Below are 21,823 nucleotides of genomic sequence, written 5' to 3' on the forward strand. Positions count from 1 at the left end.
TGAAATATTGAATGTTCTGGAACATTTTACACCATAAATCTTGTTTGGGGGTCACTGGCACAGAATATTTTCAGATAGGGGGCCTTAAAATTAATATTAATTTGGGGGTCCTTCTGACAATGTTTGAGAACCACTGCTCCAAGACAACATAGTTTGAATGACCTGCCCTAGTCGCTTATTTTGGGCTTGTTTTCATTCGTGCAAAATCTGCCAACACTGTCTGGACAGGACACATGGTGTAGGTTTGTCTGTAGACAGAGATTAGACCACTTGATGTACAGTAGTTATTCACGTTGTCCAAGAGGTGGGGTTAAGAGAGGGTGGGGGTCCTCCCTCTCTCTCTCTCTCTCTCTCTCTCTCTCTCTCTCTCTCTCTCTCTGACTTTATCTCCCTTCGTCAGAAGGAAACGTTCTGGATGGGACAGCCAGACCTGCTTGATATGTGACATCACACACATCCACATGCCAAACACAGGCTTAGCCCTCGGCTAAGCCTGTCGCCTTGGTGACCGGCCTTTTACAAACAATAGGAGTCAAGGTGGGGGCAACTTTTGTTTATTATCACTAGGACAGGGTACACACACACGCACACACACACACACAGAGATAACCGCACTCTGACTCCTGTGGTGCGATATCCTCTTAGACCAATATCGTTTACAAAAAGCGACAATTCGCACTCGGAATGGCAAGAGTGAGTTAACTTTTTTGGAGCTGTGTGGAACACAGGCTCCCTATACGTGGCTGTGTGGGTCTGTGTGTGTGTCTGTGTGTGTGTCTGTGTGTGTGTGTGTGTGTATGTAGCCTGACTTCGGCGCGTAACTAGTGCCGCACCATTTACGCCACTCGCGCAATATATACATCAAAATGTGCGGCTCGGCCGGGAATGGTGTTCTATTACCTTTCGTTCCGATCCGCCTTACCATGCCGACGTAATCGGCAAAAAACGACGCTTAATTGTCCCCATTGACTTATAATGGGACAATGCAAGAAATCACTTTCAAGTATTTTTCTCTCGTAAACCATAGGAGCTACAGTTTCAAACCTCGGAGAGGAGATTCATAATGATTTTAAGAATGAATCGAAAAATAATGACATCACTCGGCCTCATGGTGGCGCTATAACGGCCCACTTTACGTTTTGCCCCGTAACTCTTGAACCGTGGATCGGAAAATTAAAATTATTTTTTCCCTGGATTCCTTGGGTCAAGACGCATCTCCCCATATAGGCCACGCCAGGATAGATTTTCTGCCATCTTGAATTTTCTCCAAAACACACTTTTTGCTCCTTTTCCTACATATTTTCTTCAAATGTCACAAAAATCGGTACACATGATCTACACACACACACACACACACACACACACACACACACACACACACACACACACACACACACACACACACAGCTCCACTTCACACGGGTGTGATTTTTTTTAATTTCTTCTCCATGCCTTTACAATGAAGGACACACACACACACACACACACACACACACACACACACACACACACACACACACACACACACACACACACACACACACACACACCTACACACACACACACACACCGCCCAGGTATGCTTACTAGTTCTCTCTCTCTCTCTCTCTCTCTCTCTCTCTTTCTCTCTCTCTTTCAATAGGCGTTCTTTCACGTTGATTCCCACATTCGGGTTTCACTCTGGGTCAGCTGATGGCAGGATTTGGCTCACATTCCATAGCTTTTAAACTGTATCATCCACATATGAGCATTGTGCGCACGCGCGCGCGCACACACACACACACACACACACACACACACACACACACACACACACACACACACACACACACACACACAAAGTGAGGAATGTGGATGAAAATGCCTGAGTTTCCTGTATCCCAGCATGCTCTCTGCCCTGTCAGCTAATCCTGCTGTTTAGATTGGATTAGTCTGATGTGATGTGAGGGTTGCAAAGAGAGAGAGAGAGAGAGAGAGAGAGAGAGAGAGAGAGAGAGGTGGACGGCAAGTTCGGCAACACAGAGATAGTAGAGAGAGATTAAGAAGAAGTGACAGAGAAAGCAGAGCAGTGATGGGAACCCTGCTGAAACCTTGTTGTCCATATTTGGAGTCATACTGTATGTCATAAATACGTCTTCGATGACTGATGTCATAGGTTTTCTACGTGCTTCCTGACTGACATCATTTGTGTGGTTGTTGCTATAGGCCAGTGGTTCTCAACCTGTGGGTCAGGACCCCCAGGGGGGTCCCCCAGATGATTGACTTAATGTGCAACATTGTTTTCTCTCTCAACAGTAAACAAACCAACATAAAGTTTAAGTGTATAGAGTTTTTAATTCCTCTAAATGTGACAGATTAAACATTCGCCTAATTGTCAAATATAAGAGGCAGAAATTGTAAAAATAACAGATCTACATGCTCACAACGCCTCGCAACACGAGGCCTTGTGAGCATGTTGATCTGCAATTTTCACAATAGAACCGTGTTATACAAAATGTAATGCCTCAACTCTTAGTGCACGTCAGGGTGAGGGGGGTCCCCAGTTCAAATATGATTATTTTGGGGGTCAAGGCCTGAAAAGGTTGAGAACCACTGCTATAGACAACCAGACTATTGTTCTTGGTCCGAGAACGTTTATTATACCTAAAGTAAATTGTTTTCTGTTAACCTTTCTGTCACCTAAACTTTTCTGTAATCCCAAAAGTCCATTGTGTTCAATGGACGTTTTCTGTAACCTTTTCTTTCAATCCCAAACCCCCCAAAAGTCTTTGAGTTCAATTCATGGCTGCCTCCATGGCATACATACATTTAGGGACAAAACTACCTTACACAGCGACAACATGATGATGGTTGATGGTCATCATTGGAGTACACACTAATTAGCACGCTAACCATTGTTTCCCCTGGTTTCGTTTTGTGAGATACATTGAATTCCTAATTGTGTCAAATTATTTGGCAGAATTAACAATGGATTTCTTTACGTGCATTTTTGTCAGAAAGGAAACCCTGAGCATAATGCATGGTCACAAAATGATCTCTGAGTATTCCTTTAATTTTAAACTAGTCCTTGTTTATATGTCAGTGAAATTAGTAACTGTGCACACATCACTAGTCTGTACTGAGCTCACCAGAGTGGGCAGCAAGTGAACACATTGGACAGCATAGTTCTACTGCAGGCATTCTAAATGTGGATACTTTTCATCGTCATGACATTATTGTAAGAATTGTAAGGATTAAAAGCGTCTGCTAAATGCCTAAATCGTAAATTGTAATAAATTAGTGTGATTGCATGTACCGATATACATCACTGGCCAGATGGCCAAGAATTGGTGCGACCTGAGGCGTCTTACTAGTAGAGTAAGTCTGATTCTGACTGGTGTAGTTAGTGTAGTTGAGTTCTATGTGGGAGTGGTGACATTCTGGCTATTCAGGCAATACATATGCAACCACACTTGCAATTTTCAATTGCATCTTTTCTAGTTAGTGTGGTTGCCCTAGTTAGTGTGCCCGCCCTATCGCTACACCGCCCTATCGCTACACCGCCCTATCGCTACACCGGCCAAACGGGATTTTCCCCTGTAGTTCTGGGGAAACTTTTCACTAGATAAACTTTTCCGCTGCCATTGGAAATTGATGGAAATCAGATGCAATTGGAAATTGAAGGAAAAACATTTGAGGAGTGGTGCTAGCTGGAGTATTGTTTCACATGACAGTTACCTTGCTGGAGAATATAGTCACGGCAACCACACTTGCAATTTCCAATTGCATCTTTCTAGTTATTATTAGTGTGGTTACCATAGGCAACGCACTACTGTATTCTTTCAGAGAACTCTTTCCCAGGAATTTGAACCTGTGTTTTGCAAACCTTCAGAGTAATGTTATCCGGGTTGGACGCCTGCATAACAGGAAAGTGAAGATTTTCACTTGACATCACAATATATAATATGGTGAGACAGAATTCATTTCCCAGCGGATTCTATTCCTTGTGACTCGTGTCACGGCAACCACTGAACCACACTTACATTTTCCCAGAAGTGCATCTGTCTAGTTAACATTGTATTATCAGAATTCTTTGCTCATATAAGGTGAGGTTGGTGCATTACACTGAATAGCGACAGTATTAACAATATTTACACAGTAGGTTCTCCATGCAAACATAGGAATAAATACAGAAATATCTATATACAGAAATGATAAGCACTAAACAACCTTTTAAATGTTTGTTCAGTGTGTGTGTGTGTGTGTGTGTGTGTGTGTGTGTGTGTGTGTGTGTGTGTGTGTGTGTGTGTGTGTGTGTGTGTGTGTGTGTGTGTGTGTGTGTGTGTGTGTGTGTGTGTGTGTGTGTGTGTGTGTGTGTGTGTGTGTGTGTGCGCGCGTACACACAGGCATTTTGTGTGTTTGCACAGGCAAACATAAATAATGTGTTTTCTGCGGCATGCTGTTGCTTCATTTGACGAAAGTATGAATTACTGCACACTAGACCTTCAATCATTACAATAAACACGCTCTGAAAAATGACTTCCGTGTCAAGTGGTCACATGACATGACGGGCCGCAAACGCTTCCGAGATTTTCAAGGGGCCCTGGTTTAGAGCCACTGAACGATATAGTCCAGTGGTTCTCAAACTTGGGGTCGGGACCCCAAGTGGGGTCCCCAGATGATTAGCTTAATGTAAAAAAAAATCTCACTCAACGGTAAACAAACCAACATAATTGTATACAGGGTATCTGCACATTTATAAAATTACAATTTAAGGACTTTCAAGACCGTTTTAATACCAAACTGTCAAATATTAAGTAAGCAAGAGGCGAACATTGTGAAAATAGCCAAACTACATGCTCACAACGCCTCGCACTGAGCATATATTTATCTGTGGAACCGAGTCACATTAAATGTAATACCTACAATTCCAAGTGCTTGTCAGGGTGGGGGTCCCCAGTTCAAATATGTTTATTTTGGTCCTAAAAAGGTTTGAGAACCCCTGATATAGTCTGACCTCTGTTCCCTTGTGTCTCCAGGAGAGCCCAGGGCTCCAGGCTGAGCTGTAGCCATGCTGCGATCTCCGGAGCCATCCTCCAGCACCCTGCAACTGGTTGCGTCGGACATGACCGAGATCATGGACAAACTGGACTCCAGCGAGCTCGACCTGGGAGATGGAGAGTACAACACCTCCACCACCAACCTACCAGGTGGGCCATGCAGGGAGGGGGCTGCGTGTGTGTGTGTGTGTGTGTGTGTGTGTGTGTGTGTGTGTGTGTGTGTGTGTGTGTGTGTGTGTGTGTGTGTGTGTGTGTGTGTGTGTGTGTGTGTGTGTGATTTCTTTGATATAGGCCTATATATACACACACAGAGCTATATTAAAGGAGACATCCAGACCAAAACACATATAGGGTTAAATCTGCCTTTTATCATACCCCTTCATACCTGCTTTAGTCGATTTTTTTCATAGTTGCCCCTGTTGCTAGATTTCGGCTGCCCCTGTTGCTAGATTTCACGGGCTCTCTCATAACTAACACAGTGGATTGTCCTTAGGCTAGTGCGGTCATTTCTTGAGCTTCAAAGTTAGTATTTTTTTATTGGATTGTGTTTACACAACGTCCTGAGACGAACCACACCGCTGTTTTGACCTCACAGGCACCCTTACTTGTCAAACAGACCCCTCCCTCCCTCCCTTTCTAGCCTCTCCTCTCCCTGCTCTGGTGCAGAGCAGAAGCCGTTTGACAAGTAAGGGTACCTGTGAGGTCAAAACAGCGGTTTGGTTGATCTCAGGACGTTGTGTAAACACAATCCAATAAAAAAATACTAACTTTGAAGGTAAAGAAATGACCGCACTAGCCTAAGGACAATCCACTGTGTTAGTTATGAGAGAGCCTGCGAAATCTAGCGACAGGGGCAGCCTAAATCTAGCAACAGGGGCAGCTATGAAAAAAATCGACTAAAGCAGGTATGAAGGGGTATGATAAAAGGCAGATTTAACCCTATATGTGTTTTGGTCTGGATGACTCCTTTAACACATCTGGTGCCAACCCCGAGTTTCCCGAGTTTGAAAAGGTACTACCGCTGTGCCAACCCCGAGTTTCCCGAGTTTGGGCCGTTTTTGAAAAAAAAAAAAAAAAAGAAAAATCAATTTTGCAATTTTTTTTTGGACCTCCAGAAATGTATTAGGCATGATCGCGATCGCGAAATTGCATGTTTAACCCCCATACCAACCCATTCTTTCAAACATGGCAGCCATGTTTGTTTACATCTGAAGAAAACATAATGGCTGATAAATCATGAATGCCTGAACGGATTTCCAAGCGGATTTCTTTGTTTGAAAGCTGTGAACAGTGTGCACACACGTGGTGCATCATCTAGGCATGGGCGTGCACTTTTTACACAATTGCGCAATTACATGGAAGTCTATGGTAACCATGGCAACGTGGGACATTGAAGAGAAAAAATCATAGCAACATAAGTGTTAAAACAATAATGTATTTGACTTTGGGGAATAAAATATGTTGGAAAAAAAGGTGTTTGATTATCACATGGTCACCTAATCACATGGTCACCTTGCCACCTCCGGTCAGAAGGGAAGTCGAATTAAAAATTTGTTTTAAAACAAAATCCCACTTTGATGGCCCACCAAAGTCTATTTATTTGAGAACTAGAAACTGTCTGTAGGCTCATTGTTGCAAACTAACACTGTCGTATATGGGGAATAAAAAACAGTAGCAAAACTGTGCTGTGTGTTGCACTGTGTGCTAAAATAACTAGTAACTATACAGCTCCTTGTTACACCGTTGTGCGGGGAATAAGCACCCGAAACCGTAATAAAAAGAACCCAAAACCGGATAAAAAACATGAATTTTCTCCTCCCAGCTCAGCTCCCCTTGGGATTTGGGAGTTCCAGCGCCGTGTGTGTGCGCGCGTGCGTCTAGTCTAGTAATCAAGAGAGACTATAGACTGTGCAAAAGTGTATAGTTAGAACATTTTCAATCTAGCACATTAATCAAAATGTCAGCTTTCACATCAATGTAAATGAGCCAGAGTTAGCCATGAGCTAATTTTCATCTGTAGTCCCGGAGCAGGCTGTTAAAATGTGGTGATAAGGCTATCCATACAAAAACATACAATACATACAATACAGTACAGTAAAAACAGCAAAGGGATATAATCATAGCATGTTATGAGTGACACCAGAGACAGATGGAGCAGATAGTTACCCATGAATATACATTTGACTTGCTTTAAGCCACCTCTTAGGGTTGAATTTGAGAATAGTAATAGTAAAATAGTAAATAGAAGACAGTAAGTAAAAGTTAGGGATGGGGATTAAATTTAAAAAAAGGGGTTTGACGTCCTCACAAGTGTAGTATAGAAACACCCCTGTCTGTATGAGAGAGTGAGAGAGGTTGACATAGTGGTGTAAGTATCACCAAGCCCTGTGTTAACACAAGAAGTAATCATAAAGTGTGTGTGTGTGTGTGTGCGTGTGTGTGTGTGTGTGTGTGTGTGTGTGTGTGCGTGTGCGTGTGCGTGTGTGTGTGTGTGCGTTGCAGAGGAGCGTCTGCCCTTCACAGCAGTGTATCACACTGTGGGCTTCAAAGAGTCTGAGGCCAAGGTGTTCCTGTCTTCTCCCATCACTGCCAAGATCCTGGAGGTGGAGCGGTTCACCTCCGCCCAGGACCGCTTCAACGTCACCACACAGAGGAGCGTCAACAAGGTAAGACACAACAAGTCAAGTTCACCGGCCAGGGGTGCCTTCCAGAGTATCGAAACGAGGTCATGCAATCAATACCATTAAAAGTAGTGCAGACGATACCCATCCCTAACGATAAGCGATGTTATCGTTTATAGTGATAAAAAACACTAACGATAATCGTATGGTGGAGATTTAATGTATGTGTATGTATGTATATGGTCCTCCGTCATGCACTGGGATCAATTCACCTTCATTTGCCGAGCTGCATATCCGGTACCACTTAAACCCTCTATAATTGGTAAAAGGTACTTATAATATACGTACTTGATACAGTCCTTTGTTCAGTCTTTATCAAATGTCTTTGCAAATAAATATCCGATCTGCAAGCTCGAGCTTGTAGATCTGCTATTTTTTGGCAAATGTTCCACTCCAGGATAATGGATTTTGATTATCGCGATAATGTCGTAAATTCAGTCGAAGGAAATCCATTCATTGTAGGGGTGTTTTAATAGCGATTCGATACATATCTCGATATATGGTTGACGATACGATACATGGACGATATTGGTTCATTCATGGCGATACGATACGATTCAATTTAATTATTAAAAATCGATATAGTAACTATTTAGCAAAGAAATTAAATCTCTGTGAAAGGTGTGGATAGTGCAGGTTTTTAAGGGAAACATGTATTATTATGGATATAAATAACTAAACACAGTGATTATCTGCCAAATACATGGACGTTGTATATTGACAAACCTGCACCTTGACATGAACCCAGAGATTACACACATTTATCGATAGACCAGTGTAGCTATATGGAAAGGAAAAGTAATTAAACCCCTCCTTTTCATTTTTTCTTCTTAAAAATGCTAAATACAATGCACAAGTAGGTAGTATCGATACAATCGATTCTTTGCACTGCCGATTCGATACGATACAAAATTAAACGATACGATTCGATTTTAGCTGTTTTCATTTCGATCTACTTCGATTTTTTCAGTTAAAAACGATATTTCGATACAGTTACTATATCGTTACACCCCTAATTCATTGCTAAGATATTGCGTTGTATTTGGCGGTGTAGCTCTGCCCCCATGATGCTTCAGAACAATCTGTAATTAATGTTATGGTTCAACCCGGGTGGGTGGTGGTAACCTTCCGATTCCGAAGCGTGCACTCTACCCCTGAGACAATTGTTTTAGTTAATGACTACCTATTAAATGTTAAATATTCTAGGTTAACGACTAACTTTGTCATTAACAATACACATTTTTAATATTATACTTATTAACACCTTGTTCTCCTCTATACCACCTTGTCATGTCCAGTCGCTGCCAGCAGTGTTTAAAATAGAGTTGAGACACGGAGAGTTCACCTGGATGGTGAAGAGGAAGGAGAAGCACTTTATGGACCTCCACAGAGAGCTGAGAACCTACAAGACCTTCATGAGGATACCACTGCCCTCACGAAGGTGCACGCACGCACGCACGCGCACACACAAGATGGTTCATCACCATTCAGCACTCCAGACACTAGGGATGGGACGATAAGCGATATTATCGTTTATAGTGATAAAAAACACTAACGATAATCGTATGGTGGAGATTTAATGTATCGTGATATCGTCCTCCGTCAGGCACTGGGATCAATTCACCTTCATTTGCCGAGCTGCATATCCGGTACCACTTAAACCCTCTATAATTGGTAAAAGGTACTTATAATATACGTACTTGATACAGTCCTTTATTGTTCAGTCTCTATCAAATGTCTTTGCAAAAAAATATCCGATCTGCAAGCTCGAGCTTGTAGATCTGCTATTTTTTGTCAAATGTTCCACTCCAGGATAATGGATTTTGATTATCGCGATAATATCGTAAATTTCTTTTGTCACAATAATCGTAATATGAAATCTTCATATCGTCCCATCCCTAGACTAGGGCTGTCACAATTATTACATAATCGTCTAATCGCAATTATTTGACATAATCGTGATTATTTTTCACAATCGTCATAATCGTTTCCATGTAAAAAATAGTGGAAATAGATGCGACGCGTTGTGAGCTTGTAGATTGGCTATTTCCACTATCAATGTTATTTTTAAGTATGAAGTTGTAAAATATGTCAGTAATTTCTTTGTATATTTAGGTTATGTGTCATATCTGCCATGTGCAACTTCAAAGCCTACAACAGAAATGTAATTGTCAACGACAAAAACACAATTAAATCGTCAATCGCAATTATTTGAGTGACAATTAATCGTCATGTAAAATGTCATATCGTGACAGCCCTACCCTAGACACAACATCCACAATCTGCCACTTTGTCTTTCCTCAGCCCCTCGTATCAAAACACATTCTTCTGGCTTAGCGATCGGGTGGCACAGTGGTAAAGTGTCTCTGCCCGCCACCGCGGAGGTTATGGGTTCGAATCCGCTGTGGTGCATCCGGCTTTGTCAAGTGTCTGTATGAAGTATGAACACATCTGGCCAGTGTTCGAGGAAGGGAAGCCGGGCAGGGAGGGTGATATTTGTCGCTGCAGGTATTCCTACGGGCTGGGGCGGCAAGGGAGTGTTTGGCGGGAGGAGTAGGACGAAGGCTCTAGTCCAGACCTAGGCATTATATATATAAACTTTATTACAGGCTCAGGGCCCACAGGGTAGAGACAACACATTACAAAGATAATAAAAAAAAAAAAAAAAGAGTACATTCACCAAGCCCACACCGGAGCTACAAGAGGCACTCATATTGTCAATGTTCACCGAGCCCCACTGGGGCTAAAGAGGCACTCATGCCAGTGTCCTCTAATGGAAGACGTGTACCTGACTGAGCTACGTCCAGGGTCTGTCATCTGTCCAATTAATCCATTCAAGGAGCGATCCAGTCTGCAAGTGAACTTGTAAGTCAGGTTCCTCAACATAGCCATGAAGGTGGTGAGACCCAATGAAACAAAGAGCTCACTGGCTCTTGTGCTCCTAGGTTTCTTGTGCATTGTGCGGCCTGGGGGTCGCCTTTGGTTCACTCTGACCGGCCCTTGTAGGGTTAATGGCAAATTACAAAATAAACAAATATTCTAAATTTACCTCATGCATGGACTAAAGCTACATTTCTTTTTTTATTCACGTACATACGGACGCAATGCGTACATCAGCACGTGTGGCCCCATGGAAAACATTATTGCCCACCCCTGCTCTAGTCTATGTCCTCCCGGTGGGGGCTCCTCACTGGCACTTGAGTCAGTAGGATACAACAGCAGTTTTATGTGGGGAGGAATCAATTGGTATAACGACTAAATTAGGTAACCCCCACTCCTAAAAAAAAAAAAAAAAAACATTCTGCCTTAACGTTGTCCGACAGGGTGCTCCAATGAACACAGTTGTGTTAACGGTTGGGAAGCTGGTGGGGGGGGCGATCCTATGAGAACTAGGTCCGATGCCCGGGCCGCCAGGTGTGGTGGTACGGGCACCCTAGGCTGCAATGCCAGCCTGATACCATGTCGCGGGTTCGAGTCCCGTTCCCGACAACCTTTGCTGTGTGTCTCTCCCATCTCTCTCCCCATTCCTGTCAGTCTGCTGTCCTATCAACAAAGGCACAAAAGCCCCAAAATACTGTAAATCCTAAAAAAAAAAAGAACTAGATAACTCCGATGGCGTGTTCCTCTGCATTTGTTACGCTCTCTGTTAAATTTAATGTCATGGTCTGGTTGAAGAACAGTAAAACGTCAAATGTGACAGCTGTCATGACTTAGCAATAAGGACCTTGGGAAATAACTGCTCCTCATACTCACGTGTGCATGCTCCCCTGCTCATGCGCTGGCCACCGCATGAACTCTTCACATGTAAAAACCACAGCCATACGTGACATTTGACAAGCACTCTGCATAGTGAGCTCATGTGGGAATTCACAGCGCTGTAGCAATAACGCGATATGTCATAACATCATAAACGTTTAGATACAGTACATTTTCTCAACCACACAATCCTGCTGTGTTGCTTTTTTACAGTCAAATAAAAGGGAAACGCGACTATCTCAAAGTACCATGAATTAACCAACTAAACCCAAGTATCCCTAACAATAATAATAATAATACACTTTATTTGTATAGCACCTTTCATGACATGAAAGCAGCTCAAAGCGCTTTACAGAGCAGAAAATAAAGCACAAGTGCTTAACAGAAAAAGTACACATGATTACAATAAAGCAGAAAAGAATAAAACAAAACATTAAAGAACATTTAGAACATCAGTAAGGACTCTATCATAAGAAAACATTTTCAGAACAGTGCAGAGTTCAATAGCAGCACAGGGATTTAAAAATTCAGCTAAAAGCAAGAGTAAAGAAATAGGTCTTGAGCTGTGCTTCAAAGCTATCCACAGAGGCTGCCTGTCTTAGGTGTAGTGGGAGTTTAGTCCAAGCTTATTCCAAGCTGTCAGGAGCGAACATTCAGCTCTCAACGCGTTGCTACGCGACACGTTGACTCAAGTCAATGAAGTGTATAGGGTTTAAGTGGTTAACCCATTTAGAACGGTTACACAGGACCCCCAAAATTATATGTATTTGGCCACGGACCCCCATCTCAAAATATCTAGTTCCAGGGACCACCCAGAAGCAAAATTTTAGTTACAAACGTTCGCTTTAAAAATACATATCAAAGTGTTGCTCAAATTTTCACAACTTTTTCAAAAATAGCAGATCTACAAGCTCGCATCGCGGCACTCGGTGCCGCGCTGTGAGCTTGTATATCTGCTATTTTTCAATAGTTAAAGCGTTCAATAATTCTAGGCCTAAATGGGTTGTTTAAAACAGGGAAGTTTTCTGTTTCACGTGTTTCTGTTTCTCATGTGTCTCTTGGTGGTTTTGGTCTCTCTCTCTCGCTCCAGTCACACGGTGAGGCGGCAGACGGTGCGGAGGAGCGAGGTTCGCCAGATGCCCAGCCTTCCCCGAGGCGGTGGGGACGAGCTGGGGAGGGAGGACCAGGTGTCCAGCAGGAGGGTACGCCATTCGCCGACCTCGCACGTCAGTCAGCGGCCTGTCATTGGCGGCGCTGACAAGCTGAACTCTTCCTTATTTTCAAGGATTATGTTTTACATAATTTCTGCTTTTTGTGAGACTAGTACATCAGATACAGTTGGGAAGCAGCTATAGAGAGAGGGGGGGTGGGTTCTGTGCCTGCAAGGTTACCAGTACAACCATGTTGCGCTAATGTGTGCTTCTGACCCGAATGTGTGTTTCAGAAACAACTGGAGGACTACCTGAACAAGCTGCTGAAGGTGTCGATGTACAGGAACTACCACGGCACGGTAAGGACAAGCCACACACCACTGCAAGCTCAGTATGATGTACAGGAACTACCACGGCACGGTAAGGACAAGACACACACCACTGCAAGCTCAGTATGATGTACAGGAACTACCACGGCACGGTAAGGACGAGCCACACACCACTGCAAGCTCAGTATGCTTAAAGCAGGGGTCTTCAACATTTTTCAGACCAAGGACCCCTTAGCTGAGAGAGAGGTGAAGCAGGGCCGGCACCCTGTACATGTTATATAGAATTGTTACAGATTTTCATTGATTTCATAGATAGATTCGTGGACTTGTTTGACAGCACTCTCGTCAGTCTATGTTGGATTCGTGTTAACGTGTTTTTTTTTCAGACATTTAACCACTTAAATTGTCGATACTTTTTATCACTCGGTACTTGGTCTGCTCTTTTTTTTACACCTCTACAACACACATATTTGCCTGTGAGGCGTTGAGAGCCCACCCATCTGACCAAATGGCAGTCATTCGGCTGCATTTTTATTTTCATGATAAATCAATCGATTGCGTGCCCAGTTTGTAGGGTGTTTTTCTGGTCCACTAGATCAGTTACAAACTGACATTGAAACTACTGTTACAGTGCACACACACACACACACACACACACACACACACACACACACACACACACACACACACACACACACACACACACACACACACACACACACACACATTCTCTTGATGATGGTGGTGGTGACAACAACAACAATCCTAAAATCGTCTCCTGATCTCTCCCCTCTCTTTTAAGATGGAGTTTATTGATGTCAGTCAACTCTCCTTCATCCATGACCTTGGACCAAAAGGCTTGTAAGAACATCACAGTGGAAAATAATTGTTTAGGTGTGGCTGAAGGTTGAGCCATCTAGTACAGGATTTGCATATACCATGTATGTATGTCCCCTTAAAAGTAGAAAATCACAGCCCACAGCACATGACATCACAAAACAACAGAAATGTAACCTCTAATTCATATTTTGTTGTGCATGCCTAAAATAGATATTGTTATCCCATTCTGCTATTTTTGGCATGCAACTTAAAGTTGTACTATGTAACTTTTTTTATAAAACAAATCTTAAAATTCTCCTAACTATTAAATCACAAAAGTTTTAGAAGATCCGCGCCGTGAATTTCAGCCTGTAAAGCCTTCTCTATATGTAAACTGAGATCCTTGCCGTGGACCGGATCTCGCGCCAAAATTGCGTCATCACACTACCGGCCAATCACAGCGAGGGTTATACAACTGCCGGCCAATCACAGCGCATCTTGAAGTGGGGTCGCTAATACTCGCTATGGCAGCCATATTTGTTGTCGCCCGTTTGTACCATCCCTTCTCTAGGTAATTTCGCCTACCAGGCAGGGTGAAGGAGTCCGTATCTCTGGAATTACTGAACGCACAGGAACAAGGGACCCCTTAAAAGATAGATCTCAGCGAGGTGGAGGCAGACGCGGGGGTCTGAAGGTACGAAAAACGGACGAAAGACGCGGACGCGACCGCGGTTTGCTATAGGGCTAATGACCACTAGTTGGGCAACTTACACAGTATGGCTTTAAGTACAGTATAAGGGCGCGGTATCAGTAGCTGGTGTAGAGAACAGATACAGACACCACATTCACAAACTGCACTCCTTGTAACTTTACTATTGATGGCCAAAGATTGGACATGGAGACCATGCTGCTGTTACGAGTATTTTTCTACTCTCGGACAGAAGGGAAGCTTAATGACTATTATTTAAAGCTTAGCTTAAAAGATAGAATCCACACACTGAACTATGGTTCAGACTTATTTATTACAATAGATTATGACAATATTTTAATCCATGTTGGATCCTAGTCAGTCCAATTATTAATTAAAGCATTTCAGGTTTTTGTTATCACATAGTAGAGGGAGACTAGAAAGAGAAGGTAGAGTAGAAATGAATGAATAAGTGTAACCCAGTAGACGCCATTGGTTTGATTAGAAAGGAGTATTTCACTTTTCTGGGTTCATTTTCACATCTGTTTCTATGGTGCTTGTTTCAATGTTTCAATATATATTCATTTGAGGCCCCACTCTCTTGGAAACACATGCCCCTGGTTCTGGTTCTCACTGATATTGTGCTTATAATGAATGGGGATACTTTAAAAATCACACCCGTGTGAAGTGGAGCTGTGTGTGTGTGTGTGTGTGTGTGTGTGTGTGTGTGTGTGTGTGTGTAGATCATGTGTACCGATTTTTGTGACATTTGAAGAAAATATGTAGGTAAAGGAGCAAAAAGTGTGTTTTGGAGAAAATTCAAGATGGCGGAAAATCTATCCTGGCGCAAATGGGCGTGGCCTATATGGGGAGATGCGTCTTGACCCAAGGAATCCAGGGAAAAAATACTTTTAATTTTCCGATCTACGGTTCAAGAGTTACGGGGCAAAACGTAAAGTGGGCCGTTATAGCGCCACCATGAGGCCGAGTGATGTAATTATTTTTCGATTCATTCTTAAAATCATTATGAATCTCCTCTCCGAGGTTTGAAACTGTAGCTCCTATGGTTTACGAGAGAAAAATACTTGAAAGTGATTTCTTGCATTGTCCCATTATAAGTCAATGGGGACAATTAAGCGTCGTTTTTTGCCGATTACGTCGGCATGGTAAGGCGGATCGGAACGAAAGGTAATAGAACACCATTCCCGGCCGAGCCGCACATTTTGATGTATATATTGCGCGAGTGGCGTAAATGGTGCGGCACTAGTTACGCGTCGAAGTCAGGCTACATACACACAGACACACAGACAGACCCACACAGCCACGTATAGGGAGCTGCACACAGCTCCAAAAACGTCCTTAGTAATCTTTGTATGTTCATGTAATGTTCATATTGTTGCATCAAGCACTTAACCGTAGCACTTGCCCTAGCCTCGACTACCTTGCAGGCTTATGCAAAGGCTAAAATGTAATTAGATAGCATGTTATGTACCTGGACTGTGTCCAGGTCATTGTTGACCTGGCATCCTATAGTGCAGGGCTCTTCAACATTTTCAGGCCAAGGACCCCTTATTTGAGAGAGAGAGATGAAGCAGGGACCCCCACAACCTGTTCATAGATTCCATATAGTTTCATTGTTTGACAGCAAAATCATCAATGTATTTTCTATTCATGTCAATTTGTGTTTTCAGATAAGTATTTAACCACTTGAATCTTCAATACATAACTTGACATTTCACTCTGTACTGTAGTCTGCTCTTTTTCCCCTCTATACCAAATGTCTTTGGCAAAAATAGTTCACAACGCCTCGCAGCACGAGGCGTTGTGAGCTTGTAGATCTTTATTTTTGGCTAAAGTTCTCATAATATGGACACTAGGGTTCAAGTGTTTAATATAAAAAAGGAGAAAAAAAGCTTCTATCTCACAAAGATTTGGAGGACCCCCTTTAGTAATTCTAAGGACCCTCAAAGGGTCCCGGACCCCCTGTTGAAGACCCCTGCTATAGTGTGTGTATATTTTCAATGATAGATTTTTTGGTTTTCTACTGTTAGACTGAGGATAGGTTCTTGGTTTAGCTACAGTGTGATCCTAGATTACTATTTCTATGCATCTGATGCATTACCTTGTGTTGTCCTTGCTTATTGCAAGTGGCTCTGGATTAAGAGCGTCTGCTAAATGCCTAAATTGAAATCAAAGGAGTGCTTCAAGTCTGTGGATGAAATCCACAAAGTCATGCATGAATAAACTAAAAAAATGGTGTTTTCAATGAGTCTGAAAAGAGTTTGAAGTTGCATGGGCGTATTGATTTTTCTCCATGCCCACCCCCTGTCTTCTTTTCTTTTCTAATTCCGAAACAAACAAAACCGATTGAGCCTCTCTCAAAAGCAAATGTCAACCTCATGGTGATGGTTAATTATAAACCACCTGATCGTCTTTCCTTGTTCTCCTTTCCTCTCACCACTCTCATTCCTTATTGTTCAAAAGGAACAGGACTCATTTAACTGCCAAAAAAACCCAAACACAAATTTCCTCATTGTAACAAAGACACCAGGAAAATGATTACTTATTATTGCAACTGAAAACAAACCTGCTGTCTGTCTCTCCTGTACACCGTCTCCCTCTCAGCTGTCTGAATTAATAAAAATGTACAAAGGGAAGTGGAACACCTCACATTGTTGAGGACAAAAGAAACTATAAAATATAGAAAATATTTCTGACAAAAACTATCTCTCTCTCTCTCTCTCTCTCTCTCTCTCTCTCTCTCTCTCTCTCTCTCTCTCACACACAGGGAAGGTATGGTTCTGAAGCGATCAGGAGGCCACAGGATTCCAGGGCTGACCAACTGCTGTGGTCACAGTAAGATGTGTTACCGCTGGTCTAAACGGTGAGACCATCTAATGAAAAATAAGTAGATTTTATTTTAGAAAAAGCATTATCACCCTCTGTGTAAACTCATTTTTGTGTGTGTGTGTGTGTGTGTGTGTGTGTGTGTGTGTGTGTGTGTGTGTGTGTGTGTGTGTGTGTGTGTGTGTGTGTGTGTGTGTGTGTGTGTGTGTGTGTGTGTGTGTGTGTGTGTGTGTGTGTGTGTGTGTGTGTGTGTGTGTGTGCGTGCGCGCTCGCAGTTGGCTGGTGATTAAGGACTCGTTCCTCCTCTACATGAAGCCGGACTCGGGCGCCATCTCCTTCGTCATGCTGGTGGACAAAGAGTTCTGCATCAAAATGGACTCCAAAGACACCGAGACCAAACACGGCGTCCGTATAGACACCTTGTCCAGGTCAGAGACCGCAACTGAGCCTTTCTGCTGCTCCTGATGTTAGTGTAGGATGGAAGGAGGCTCACCTGTTTCAATGGGTTAAGGCTCGGTCCGGCCCGGAGTTTGAGTCTAACCAGCAGGGGCGTCACAAGGGGGAAAAGTGGGACTGAGTTACTAGGGCCCAAGGTGGAGGGGCCTTAATTATTTCATACTTTAGCAAATGGGAATTTTACTCCAGTCGTGACCCATAAAAATACAAACTCTTCATCATTAGAAAGCAAAGAACCTCCTCTTTCTTAGAAATTCTCTCTATCCATAATTAACACATTAAACGCCCACGTGGTGCCCACGCGCCAATCTCTTTGATGTTTACGTGTGCCCAGGACGCGTTCGACGCGTTGTACAGTAAACTGTACTGTACTGTAGCTACTGTACTTGGCTACCGCGGTGATGAAACAAACTCCATTTCCCAAAATGCAGCGCGAAATTACGTCACCCGGACGTGCTGTCTGTCTCGTTGACTTCCTGTTTAGTGGCTGCACAAAAATGCTGTTTTCTCCGGATTCTTTTCTTTTTTTCTCAAAACGGCGGCCTCTTCTACCGGCCGTAACACAAACACTGTGGCTTAGAATTGATAAAAAACGGTCCTGACTGAAAGAAAAGATTTTCGCGAAATAAACAGGGCATGCTTGGATTACATTTACTCTGATTACTTTTCTCGCCAGTACTTCAAAGGTAGGTAAAATGGCGGGTTGCCATGGGCACCAGCAAATTAAAAGTTGAATAATTCTGGGCACCCGCTGTGTTAACAATGCGTGTGTGTGTGTGTGTGTGTGTGTGTGTGTGTGTGTGTGTGTGTGTGTGTGTGTGTGTGTGTGTGTGTGTGTGTGTGTGTGTGTGTGTGTGTGTGTGTGTGTAGGTCTCTGGTGCTGAAGTGCAGCAGCTACAGACATGCCCGTTGGTGGGGTCAGTCCATCGAGGGCTTCGTCCATAAACACGGCTCTGACTTCCTGAAGGACCATCGCTTTGGATCATTCGCCAGGGAGGAGGAGAACATCCCCGCCAAGTGGTAATTATGATCATCATAATAGGATAATAATTATCATAGAAAGATGCAATTGGAAATTGTAAGTGTGGTTGCCATGACGCAAGTAACACTTTCCTTGCATTAATGGCCATATATGGAGATCTCTGTGTCAGTCCTTGTCCCTTGTATACGCCCATATTATATGGAGATCCCTGATGTCATCAATATTAAGCCCATATCTTGGAATGCCCATATGTTACATGTTTAAGTGTAGCAACAGTAAAAACAGCACATTATAGGTAATCAGTGCTCTTATTTTACATTCCACAGACCAGAAGACCACGTTCAGGTGTTTAGACAGATATCTCGTGTTGTGTTTATAGACGGTTGCCTCCCCTCTGAAATGAGCACTTGCCCGACCTGAAAGTAAACTCCACCTGCCCGAAGGTTTTATTTACCTGCTGGGGGCAGGTGGGCAAGCCTTAGTTTCAATCCCTGGGACAGAAATGTTTGTCTTTGTTTCTTGAGTCCATTCCAATATAGTACTTTCCTCCGGGTCCTGGGCTTTCTCTGGGATTACATCAAATATTGATATTTACTGGACTCATCCAGCTTTAATACAGTACTGTACTTCATAATGCATCATAGTTGGCATCAAAAAGGCTGCAGTACCTAGTTGTAATGAGAGGTTTCGTGGTAAAACTGAGAAGTAATTATGAGCGATTCAACACACAGGGGACTTCCTGTATCCTGTATCCTTTTTGTTTTGAAAGGTGAGAGGTCGGTCAGTTAATACTTTGAAGACCACACACACACACACACACACACACACACACACACACACACACACACACACACACACACACACACACACACACACACACACACACACACAACACACACTGTTACATGTACTCCAAGTTACCAAACTAGGACAGCATGGGGAGGCTGAGAGGGAGATGCGATGTGGGAGGGGAAACGGGTCAGGAAATGGGGGAGGCTGAGGTTTTCACTGCCCCCCAAAACCTAAATATTATAATCATTTTTAGAACATTTTACAACCCACTTTTGGACCTCAACCCCATGGTTTAGAAACACTGTACTAGCCCTTTCACCACAACACACACACACATGCCCCAAAAGTTTCCTTTGCTCTATGTAGAACTTTAGGTGACTTTCAGTGGGGCCAGGTTTGGGTCATGTTTGGTAGGGCCCAATATGGGAAACCATTCGAAAAAGAAAAGAAAAAGAAAATATATTTCAGTTTTTCTTTGTTTTTGCCTTTGGGGGCACCACCTCCTTTTTTGTGTACTCAGTTTGGCTCCTCCCCTTTCTTAGTCCACATCCCCTCAGGTGTTTCTGTGTTTATTAGTGCTCTGACATCACGCTCTGACATCACTGTGATGTCATGGGAACAAATCCCTTTTATTGCCATATATGGAGATCCCTTTGATACCAGGGGAACCAAATCCATTTGGCCAGATGGCCAAGACATGGTGCGCGTTTCGCCCTTAGGCGTCTATGTCTTACTGGTAATAACTGCTTAAAACAACGCTATACATTTAAGGCAGTGGTGCTGCTATTAGCAGAAGGCTGTCTTGAGAGATTAGGTAGGGCCAGAGCCCTCTACTGGAGAGTCGCGCCAACTCCGTTCACTTCATGGGTCCTGGGTCTTCTACATAACATACACATCTATTGGCGAATAGTGACAAAGCGCAACCTGGGAAGTTTACAGAATGCATTGGAGTCTATGAGGGTAAAGGTGACATTTCGAGTTACATGAACCACGTGACCGGCGCTGTTTCTGACCCCGCATTGGCAGAACTCTCTAATACAAGGCTCTGGGTAGCGCCATGGTTTGGGTGGTGTTGTTTTCCCCGCCCCTCCCTCCCGTTACGGTGGGCATAAGAATTCTGTGAATTCAGATTAGGGCCACAACCTGTTCATAGATTCCATTTAGTTTCATCGTTTGACAGCACGATCAACAGTGTATTTTGGATTCATGTCAATTTGTGTTTTCAGATATTTAACCACTTGAACCGTCAATACTTAATAAACTTGACCTTTCACTCTGTACTTAGTCTGCTCCTTTTCCCCTCTACACCATACCTCTTTGCCGAAAATAGCCGATCTACAAGCTCACAACGCCTCGCGCTGCGAGGCGTTGTGAGCTTGTAGATCTGCTATTTTGGCTACAGTTCTTAAAATATGGACACTAGGGTTCAAGTTTTTAATATAAAAAGGATTGGAAGATTTGGAGGACTCCCTGTAGTAACCCTGAGGACCCCCTTAGTGGTCCCGGACCCCCTGTTGAAGACCCCTGCACTAGACAGCAACTACATTATCATCTATAATGGTCAGGTCAGGTCCATGGTCTTGTGTATCAGTCTTGAGACCGTTCCCCGCCCCTCCCGTTGCAGTGGGCATTCTGGGAACTCAGATTAGGGTCACGTCGGGTAGGGCCAGATTAGGTCACACTCTGTAGGGTTTGTGTGTCTCGCTGGAGTAACCTGACACACAGGGAAAGGCATCACCTGTCATCTACTGAGCCAACACTGTACTGTACACTCTCTGAGACACTGACTTTGTGTGTGCAGGGGTGTCGCACCAAATTCTGGGCCCTGGGTACAAGGATTCACTGCGGCCCCCCCCCCCCCCCCCCCATGAATGTTCTTCATAGGGGGAGGGGGTTTAACCCATTTAGACTGGGAACGCATTATTGCGCATTATTTTGTGCTTTAACTATTTTTGAAAAATCGTGAACATTTGTGTAAGTCAAATTTCAAAAGGACCCCCAAAATGATATGTATCTGCACAGTGGTTTCAATCCAAATCATCCATAGTTTTTTCCCAATGTATTGATTCTTCAAAATTGCGTGTGCGTGTGTGTGTGTGTGTGTGTGTGTGTGTGTGTGTGTGTGTGCGCACAGGTATGTGAATGGTAAAACATTCATGGAGGATGTAGCTGATGCACTTGAACACGCCAAAGAAGAGATCTTCATCACAGACTGGTGGTGAGTGTGAAACGTCTTATCTCCACATTTCAACTTTTTTCATAAATAAATGTTGTATCTCACAC

The 21,823-nt window shown here is 43.3% G+C and overlaps 1 protein-coding gene across 1 annotated transcript in view; it reads left to right on the forward strand.

Moving 5' to 3' along the window:
- The window catches only part of pld1b (phospholipase D1b), an 81,497-nt gene that overhangs the window by 18,054 nt on the left and 41,620 nt on the right, over nucleotides 1-21,823 (forward strand). The window contains exons 2-11 of the mRNA XM_080751607.1: nucleotides 5,019-5,189; nucleotides 7,542-7,705; nucleotides 9,019-9,161; nucleotides 12,567-12,678; nucleotides 12,921-12,986; nucleotides 13,759-13,817; nucleotides 17,252-17,347; nucleotides 17,586-17,738; nucleotides 18,637-18,786; nucleotides 21,675-21,758. Coding sequence (XP_080607733.1) covers nucleotides 5,051-5,189; nucleotides 7,542-7,705; nucleotides 9,019-9,161; nucleotides 12,567-12,678; nucleotides 12,921-12,986; nucleotides 13,759-13,817; nucleotides 17,252-17,347; nucleotides 17,586-17,738; nucleotides 18,637-18,786; nucleotides 21,675-21,758 — 1,166 coding nt within the window. The 5' untranslated portion in view covers nucleotides 5,019-5,050. The remainder of the gene's footprint in view (nucleotides 1-5,018; nucleotides 5,190-7,541; nucleotides 7,706-9,018; nucleotides 9,162-12,566; nucleotides 12,679-12,920; nucleotides 12,987-13,758; nucleotides 13,818-17,251; nucleotides 17,348-17,585; nucleotides 17,739-18,636; nucleotides 18,787-21,674; nucleotides 21,759-21,823) is intronic.

The sequence above is a fragment of the Nannobrachium achirus genome (genome assembly GCF_963921795.1).
Source record: "Nannobrachium achirus genome assembly, chromosome: 21".
NCBI classification, from domain to species: Eukaryota; Metazoa; Chordata; class Actinopteri; order Myctophiformes; family Myctophidae; genus Nannobrachium; species Nannobrachium achirus.